Here is a 9,593-nt window from a genome sequence, read left to right on the forward strand (position 1 = left end):
ATTTGGCAATTCAGAAAGTGTCCTTTGAGGAAATTAGATAATGGACATTATTCTTGGATTTTTGCTATTAAAGCACAATAAAGCAGTTGTTAGAGGTTATTAGTCATTATGGTAATCGTTGAAAAGTAGCCATGTAGGGCACAAATTCCTGGTGGTGGTGGTGGGGGTAGATTAATTAATTAATTACAGTGAAAAAATAACACATTAAAATTATTAGCACATTTAACGCGCTTGCCCTGCCCTAGACCTACTTGGGTCATCTGACATTTCATAAAGCTGTTCAATGAGACAACTCACTGCATAATGCCTGAAAAGATAAATATATATTCAATATCACACGAGTGCAAATAATATGGATAAAATGTGGCAACGAAAAAAAAATCTACCAATCAGGTCGCATCTAGAAAAACGCACACCGAAATCGCGCCTAAAGCGCAGTGCTTTATGGGTTTGTAGTTTTTACCTCATTGTAGTCGTTACGCACTCAGCCATGTACCTTTGTCTTTTCTCTTTTTTATTTTATTTTTCTTCTTCAGCTGAAAGTGTGTAATCTTGATTTCGCTGATGGTTAATGGGCTACAACGCTTTAATGAAGATTAAAAAGAATATAAAAATGTAATCTAAAATCTAAAGTGGGCGGGCACTAATACTAACGGTCACTAACGGCCGTTCGCGGACTTCACAACTGTCTGGAGCAAAGCGAGTGAAGTGTGGTAAGAATTATTTATAAGCATTTTAATATATTTATCTTGACGTTGCATTTTTTTGGATTGTAAAGTTAGTATGAGTTCACATCGTTGGAAAGTGAAATGTTAAAGATACAATGTGTATTCGCAGCTGTTATACTGAAATGTTCATCGATTACATTTAGATGACATAAAACATCTTCATGTATATAATCCGTTTATCTATTTCAGGTTGAGTGCAGGGATGTGCGATTTTTGATCGTGGACGATAGAAATGTCTCCACGATCTGCTTTTAGAGAAATATCGATGTATCCTGCAGGAGAGAGGAGAGGAAAATCAAGTCAGTTATTTTTTCATTTACAGTGTTCTTGTAATGTAGTGTAATGTAATAAAAACTAAAGTTACATGCAGTAAATTTTAGACCAAACCATAATACTAACCCTATAGTAAGTCCTTGTTAAGTAATATTACTCTGTTATGAACAATTACACAGTATAAATATCTGTAGTTATTATTGAATTGCACATGGCTCTGTAAAAAAATCAACTGCTTAGACTGTTTTTCTCCTGGAGCCGTATTTGAACCCGGTAGGAGGATGGTGCAGGCTCATTAATAAACTACAAAAAGAAATCAGCACATTGCCGCTGTGTTTGTGGACTGAATCAGATATAGAAGAGTTGTGTGCACAGTGCCGTTTGTTCATGGACTGAAACATACGTGTTCAAGAGCTGTAAAACATGGCATTGACATTCAAGCATTGCTTGTTTGTTCGTTGTTGTTAAAATGTTTTGTTTAAATGTGACAATAAATACTTTTCAGAATACTGTTGTTGATCGGGCATGTTTCATCTGGGCCAAGGGTGTGTATAAAGTTGCTGGATTATTTGTTGAGGCTGACATGTGGAACAAATATGTATTCAGTCCTACATAGAACCAGATTAGGGCCAGCTGTAGTCCTACATTTGGTTGAGATATAACTATGCCATGGGCCGTATGTGGCCCGAGTTCTGGCAACCAGACCTGGTCCACTCATGTACTGTAATTCACTGCTGTATTTGGGCCGAGTGAATGTGGGTTCTGTGGCCCGTCACTGGGCCAAACCAATACTGCTATGTGGGATAGTTCAAGCCGGATGTCTAACCGGGCCGGGAATGGTTTGTAATTGTGCCGCGTCGTTCCAGATTCACGTGGAAACACAACTGGAACCGTACCTGACAGTTCTGAGAACCGCTCAGCAGATAGTGGAAAAGCGGATGTATGCATACGTATATGCAGTCTTGCATTACTTTTATATGTGGTCTATTACTGCTTTAATTTCTTTAGTTTATTTGTGGCCCGAGGACCGTGAAAACAAGTAAAGTATTTTGTGTTGAACAGTTTTTTTTTTTAAAGCCAATACTTAAAATAAAGCTCCTTGTTTTATCGGTGACTAAAATATTAACAGTTTGTGTTAGGATATTGGCCTAGAATTATTTGTAGGCTATAATCGACCTGTTCTAAAAGAGATTTAATAAACTCTTTTAATGAAAAGTAGCCTACGCTAGTAGCCTAATCTTCAATGACCCTAAAATGGCCCATGTTTTAGTAATCAACCATCAAATGAGCCATGCAGGAAACCTTATATTTTTTCTAAATGAACACGGGTGTCTTAAATATATTTATATATTTAAATGTGAAAAGTTAGAGTATCAGCAGGTTACTTACTGAGCCATGGCACAAGCCAATATAAAAACAGAACAACCCAGGTCATTTTATCTTAATAATTTAAAACTTAACACTATGAGACCAATACAGATGATTGTTACATGTCAACAAGTGTTGAAGCAACAATGCAAGGTTAGTTATTGGGACTTTCTGTACAATAAATTATGATGCTACAATCTTATTAAGCTATGAAATTAACGCTGAGCAAATGAATTGTGATATTAATTTAGTCCTTCCGATTTAAAAATGCTGACTTCTTGTTTTTACAGGGCCATGTGGGTTTGGATTTTCTCTTCCCTTCATAATAAAAACCTTCATTTAAAAGCTGCATGTTGTGTTAACTTGTGTTATCTTTGATTAATATTTAAATTTGATTGATGATCTGAAACGTTAAAGTGTGACTAACATGCATAAAAAGAGGGGGCCAACACTTTTTCATACTTTTGTATATATATATATATATATATATATATATATATATATATATATATATATATATATATATATATATATATATGTGTGTGTGTGTGTGTGTGTGCGTGTTATATATGCGTATCGATGCATGTAAGCAGCGTTTTATAACGAGTAACTCCAATGAGGCTCACGCAGCTTGTCTACGTGAGAGAATCTCGTGAAGAAGTCAAAACAAATGAATGCAACTTCACACGGAAGAACCTTTTCATATTTATGGCATGCACCCTAAGCAACATTCTTAGAAAACCTTGAAAACCACGACTGCAAATTTGACATGATACGAGCTATAAAAGAGATCAAATGAGTAGTTAATGTACTTATTGCATCCTGGCGGTTTACTTTTTTTCCAGTATTTCATGTAAGCTATATGTACATTAAAACACTGAACAACATGATGATGTTATACGTTTGCATGCTGATTTCATATCATTGGTAACAGGTAACATTGTTAATATGATTGGTAACATCTTAATTATATTAAGTTAAATTATTAATAAAAAGAAAGAATTTGTTAGAAAGACTATGCATGCATTTAATATGGTTAGGGAAAATGTATTTAAAAATGTAATTGCTCAACAAGAAAATTGTGGCCAGTGAAAATGCTGTGTGGCTAGTACATTTGGAAAACCACTAGCCCCAGTGGCCTGTGAGCAAAAAAGTTAATGTCAGGCACACAAAGTCTCATAAAATTGAAAATGATTAAAAAAAGAGGAAATGAGAAGTTATAAAAAAAGTTATTAAGAAAAAAATTAAACAGGAAAAGAAGTGGGTGTGTGTTTATATAGGGAGTATGTGGGAGAGAATATGTCAAGAAGGAATCATGCAGACCATTTCTTCACTGCTTCCACATTTTATAGGACTTCAATAATGACTCAAAGCCAAAATGTTAATGTGGTACATACCTTTTGAAAATTGTTGCTATCACAAGGAATCTTATTTAAAGTGTTAATGACTAGTGTGTGTGTGTGTATATATATATATATATATATATATATATATATATATATTTTTTTTTTTTTCAGTTAGTATTGTTATTATTATTTGGTATAAATTTGCCTTGGATCTCAGATCTTGGATCTGGTCTGCAGCGTTTTTTAACTGTTTGATGCTAATGACCTCCAGATTATCCCTGTGTTAAGGACCCTCTTCCATACATATAAATGCAGCAATATAATTTGTCCATTTGAGGAAAGAAACCAAATAGAAATGAAATAGACTCTCTCTGCGTTTCCAATTAAATTCATCCTTCATAAGGTAAAGAACATTCTGTGAAAATGGTTTCTTGATATCTTTAATACTGACAGTAAGATGAAAATTTTTCATAGTCAAATTATTGGTTGAATTCACTCGTTGAAGCTCTCATAATGTACTTTACTGTACAGTTACTGTACGTAAAATACTATGTATTAAATGTTTTCTTACTATTAAAGTTATGATAAATGTATAGACCAGAGTTCTTTTTATGCTGTACTTAAAATATAAGCAGAGCACTGGTATTTACTGATATCTTCAATCTGTGAATGCTGCAGAATGGGTCTTTTTGGCCGTTTTGCTTGTGGTGTGTGGTTATGTATGTCATCACCATTATTCCAAAACCCCCTGTGAAATCTAGCTTGAGAAATTCTGTCATTATAAGAAAATAAATGTGAAAATGATGAAGCTTGCTTTTGACTTGCTTTTGATCATGACTTAAGAAGCAATATATAAAAGGATTGTGTCTGTTTCCAACTAGCAATATTCAATGATATATAAAAGTACAAAACAATTTGATGTGATCAAAAAGAGGAATAAGCCATGAAAGGCATGACCACTTGAAAAAGATTTTGTTTTTACATTAGCTTCCTTCTCTTTTTCGGTAAACAAGGACCTCTAGAGACAAAGATGTGAACGTGAGGAACTGCTCATAGAGAATGTCTGCATTAACTGTAAGCCAACAATGACAGAAGCCATGAATAACACAACAATGACATATCTGATGAGGTTATGCCTGCTCCCTGGGAAGCATGTGTTGAAACATGCACATATTTATAGATCTGTCTTTAACAGTCATTTTTTAAGGGATAGTTCACCCAAAATCCCATCTTCATGTTGTCAACAAATTTTTTTCTTCTGTTTCTAGACACAAAGTAAGATATTCTGATGAATGTACATGCAGCCAAACAGTCTCTAGTATTATTGACCTCCATAGTATTTTTTTTATGGAAGACAGTGGCTACCAGCGACTGTTTGATAACAAGCATTCCTTAAAATGTCATCTTTTGTGTTCAAGAGAAGAAAGAACTGCATTCAGGAACATGGTTAACACATTAAAACAACAGACAAAAAAACATTATTATCCACATTGCCCTTTTAGCAACTATCTAGAAAGTCCAATACATTTCCTAAATAGAATTAAAAATGCAAAAATCTGTAATACAATTAATACAATCCCTTAAATGCTGTTATTGGTTGTGTACATGCAAATTATTCTTTACGTGTGTCTTCCTGCATTTAAAGAGGGCTCCTAAATTATTGTATAGGTCTGTATTGTTGTAATATCAAGTAATATGATACTGTGTAAAGATCTTGTGCTTGGCGGCCTTTCCTTATTATCTGTCTAGTGTTCTATCCTAATTTACTTTGATTGGTTCTTTGATTAAATCAACTGACTGTTTTCCATAAAATACATTAATTAAAATATGTACTATTGCGCATTCTGCAAAATAGTGTCTATTATAAATACGTTCTTCATCATCCAAAATGCTAGACATGACACACGTTAAATACACTTACTGTAAAATGTTAAACACATAACTAATTCTGGAGTTTCCTATCTGTATTTCTTCATCAGGTTGTGATGAGCAGGATTTTAAAAGGAAGTGCTTGAGTGGTCGCCCCTCCCACTGTCCTAGTCTATAATAACTCTATAAACCACAGATGATCACAAGAGCAAAGCAGAGATCATCTCATCATCGGACCTGGGTTGTGCAGGATGGCTGAATCCTATGTGAGACACGTGGAACTGTTAGGCTTTGAGAAAAGATTTTTTCCCAGCCAGCACTATGTAAGTAAGCTGCTTGAAAAGTTATGAAGAACAAGTAAATAAACTGTTTTGAAGGTTGTCAAGGATGTTTTAGCTACAAGATAAAGTGAAACGCTTTCCTTTTCGTTTTTTTTTTGTGCTAAAGGTGTACATGCTCCTGGTTAAATGGAGCGATCAATCTGAAAAGCTGGTGTACAGGCGCTATCCAGAAATCCACACTTTTCATGTAAGTCTCGTTTCAATGCTCTACAATTGAAAGTGTGTTTTATTTGATTTCATCAAGCTTTCCTTGCATTTCTATTCATGCTTTGTCATATTTGGATACAATTATTTTCTGTGACCTATGATCAGCCCACAAGAAGTAGATAAATTCTAAAAATTTAATTTGAATTTTTACAGAAAACTTTGAAGGAAATGTTCCCTATTGAAGCTGGAGACATTGACGCAAAGGACAGAATCATTCCCACTTTACCAGGTAAAGGCGTTTGCCATTAAAGCACAAATCTTCGGCTCAGTTGACCCACTTGCAGAGAGAACAAAACGACATTTCGTAAATGATTTACTAATTTAACAGCATCTGCAGACTGACGGCAAACAATAAATGTGTCACCACAACGTTATGGTTTCATTTTTCAGACAATATAGAAATAGGTTTTGATTCTCAATGTTTCTATGAGAAGAGGAAACACCTGCTCAATGTCAAGCATATCAGATATATCCGTTTATTATCTTGGGATCACGAAAGGTGTTAAAACAGGTCTATTTACATATTATGCATGCCTTTTTGTTTTTGGGTTTTTTTTAGTAAGAGTTTCAGTTCTGCAAAAGATTTTTTATGGCAGACAAGCTGTACTTTCTCTGGACTTTCCAACATTGCAGGCAAGATAGAGATATTGTAAAAGAGTTTGTGCAACATGACCATACCACAGCGTTTTCTACAAGTAGAAAGCAGAATTTCTGTGTTAGTTTATATAATATACAAAATAATAATATACAAGAATTACAAAATGTGTCATATGCAGTATACACCGAATGGCCATTGAAATGTACTCAGTTACAGAAGGCCAAATAAATGTTAATCATGAATGGAATCATAAAGATAAAAGACTTTGTGCAACAGTCATCAAGACAACAATACAAGTTAAACTTTCCATCTGATGGTCTATAATTCAATCTCTCTCAGCTCCTAAGTGGCTTGACAATCAGAAGACGACGGAGACGAGGCAGGTGACTCTCGCTGAATACTTTCGCTCTCTTCTCAACTTGCCTGCGAAGATCTCCCGCTGCCAGCTTGTACGTGACTTCTTCAAAATGCGGGCAGAGGATGAAACTCCACCAGCACCACATCCGTAAGTCTGTCTGGTTAATGTTAGCTGGAGATGTGGCTTAGAGGTTACTCACATAACAACATGTTGAAACTGTGTCTGAGCTTTTTTACTACAGTATTTACGAAACTGGCTTCTTTTTACTGTTATCATTCTGTAGATACAAAAGAAACGAGACCTTCATTATGTCCACAAACAGAGCACGGAGCAACACCACATCAGGTAAGATCAAATTCTACATTTGATATCATTTATCTGCAAATGCCTTATGCAATTTCCCGCAAGGTTTTATGGCTGTGTTGTTTATGCAGAAATCACAGGGCCTATCATGCTTGAAAGCTACAGAGTGATTGCAGACTACAGCAAGAGTTCAAAATATGAGCTCTCTCTAAAGATGGGAGACATGGTGGACATTGTGGAAAAAAGCACAAATGGTGAGCAGGGTGAACAATATGGCTGTATTCAAATATATATATATATTTATTTTTTTAGTAACAATTTCAAAATACAATTAAAATGTAATTGTAAAAGAAATTAGTACTTAATGCAGCAAGAACAAGATTAATTTGATTTAAAGTGACAGTAAAAACATTCATATAAAAGTGAAAACAAAGGGGTTTTTTTGCCACAAAAATATTAAGCTATCGTATTTTAATCAAATAAATGCAGCCTTGGTAATGATAAGAGACTTCAAAAACATTTTAAGAAATATTATACCTACCCCAATCCTGTGAACAGTAGCGTTTAATATACATGTATAAAATACATGTTACCTACTAATTTTACAGAGGGAAAAGCAGCTCTGATGTGTGATGTGATCTGATGTTTACAGGCTGGTGGTTTTGTCAGTGTGATTCCAGGAGAGGCTGGGTGCCAGCTTCGTATTTAGAGCCTCTGGATGGAGCAGATGAATCAGAGGAGCCAGAGCCTAATTATGCAGGTTAGTGTGTTTTGTTATGTTTACTGCCACTGATACGAGACCCAAAACACTATTTTGGGGGTGATTAATTATGCTGTTTGGATTGTACTCATGATAGTTTCCCACAACAGGAGAGCTCTACAAAACCATTAAAGGGTATAAAGCTGTTGAAGAGGATGAATTGACTCTCGAAGCAGGAGAGATGATTGAGGTCATCCATAAACTTCTTGACGGGTGGTGGGTGGTCAGGTATGAGTCAACCTCTCTAAATTTAACTTGATGGTGTTTTAAAAACAATCGAAATGCCTGCAGTCGTTCGATGAGTCATGATCGAATGCGATTCCCAAAATGTCTTATACAGGAAAGGAGATGATACGGGCTTCTACCCATCTATGTTCCTGTGCAGGACAGGAGAGAGAAAAGAGGTGGATGCTGAGAAGGATGTGGTCAGAAGAGCAACACCACCACCCAGAAGGTAGAGCAATGAGATAGCAATAACTGAACACTTTGGTTGGTCATGATTTGCAAAATAACTGATTAAAACTTGCAATTTTTTCCTATTTATTTTGGCCAACAGGTCTACCATACGTAATGCCCACAGCATCCATCCTAAAGGACGTCAGCGAATCAGTCAGGACAGCTATCGAAGGCAGAGTCGGCGCTTCTTACAGCAGCGAGGAAGACTGAACTCCCAATCCAGGAACGTGACACGATCTCCACTGCAGGAGAGGAAGACAAACAGAGGTGTGTATTCTCCATAACCAAACATGTGCCTTAAAGTGGCATGCAGCAGACAGATTATACATATAGATGCCAAATATGTAGCTCTGGTTGATGGTTTTGAAAGGATTAGTTTTAAAGAACGGTATATATAAATAATTGGCTTGAAATGTATTCTGTTGGTGTGTATGTAGAAAACATCGTAAAATCGGGCTCTCCTCAAGCAGAAGATCAGGACGGAAGTATTCCAGTCATTCCTCCTCGGCCTAGTCCTCAGCTCATCTTGGAGCGCTGCACCGAGAACACATGCAAGAGAATCAGCATCCACGAGGCCAACTCAAGCGACTGAGTTATGAAGCGACGATGTGCTAAATCTCAACTTTAAAAAATCTGCGTTAAAATTGGTCACAGGCATTCAGATACTTGTTTATACAAATGCTCTGTTCGTTCCTGCTTAGGCCAGAACCTTTTATAAGCTATGTCTGTTAGACATTTTAGACATGTAACGTTTATATGAACCAGTTATATTTCGGTATGCATTTTTATGACTTGCTGTGCTTGTTACTATTCTTGATGTTTCTGTGTGACAAATAAGTAAATAAATGATCATTTGCATGGTGATATTTAATGTCAAGTAGAAATCCTGTTGTTGCTGGGAGATGGTCAGTTGGTAATATGATTAAAATATGTACCATAACTTCCTAAATAAGCACTGTCGCATTCAATGGTAATGCATATTAATC

At 35.7% G+C, this 9,593-nt stretch overlaps 1 protein-coding gene across 1 annotated transcript; it reads left to right on the plus strand.

Moving 5' to 3' along the window:
• The first annotated feature begins 5,752 nt into the window (after positions 1-5,752).
• Positions 5,753-9,484, plus strand: ncf1 (neutrophil cytosolic factor 1). The gene is made up of 11 exons (XM_043238389.1): positions 5,753-5,907; positions 6,032-6,112; positions 6,286-6,361; positions 7,070-7,235; positions 7,372-7,433; positions 7,523-7,645; positions 8,044-8,151; positions 8,262-8,379; positions 8,492-8,605; positions 8,708-8,874; positions 9,045-9,484. The coding sequence occupies exons 1-11, from the start codon at positions 5,836-5,838 to the stop codon at positions 9,197-9,199; spliced, it is 1,242 nt and encodes a 413-aa protein (XP_043094324.1). The 5' UTR covers positions 5,753-5,835; the 3' UTR covers positions 9,200-9,484.
• Positions 9,485-9,593: the final 109 nt, after the last annotated feature.

The sequence above is a fragment of the Puntigrus tetrazona genome, chromosome 5 (genome assembly GCF_018831695.1).
Source record: "Puntigrus tetrazona isolate hp1 chromosome 5, ASM1883169v1, whole genome shotgun sequence".
Taxonomy (NCBI): domain Eukaryota; kingdom Metazoa; phylum Chordata; class Actinopteri; order Cypriniformes; family Cyprinidae; genus Puntigrus; species Puntigrus tetrazona.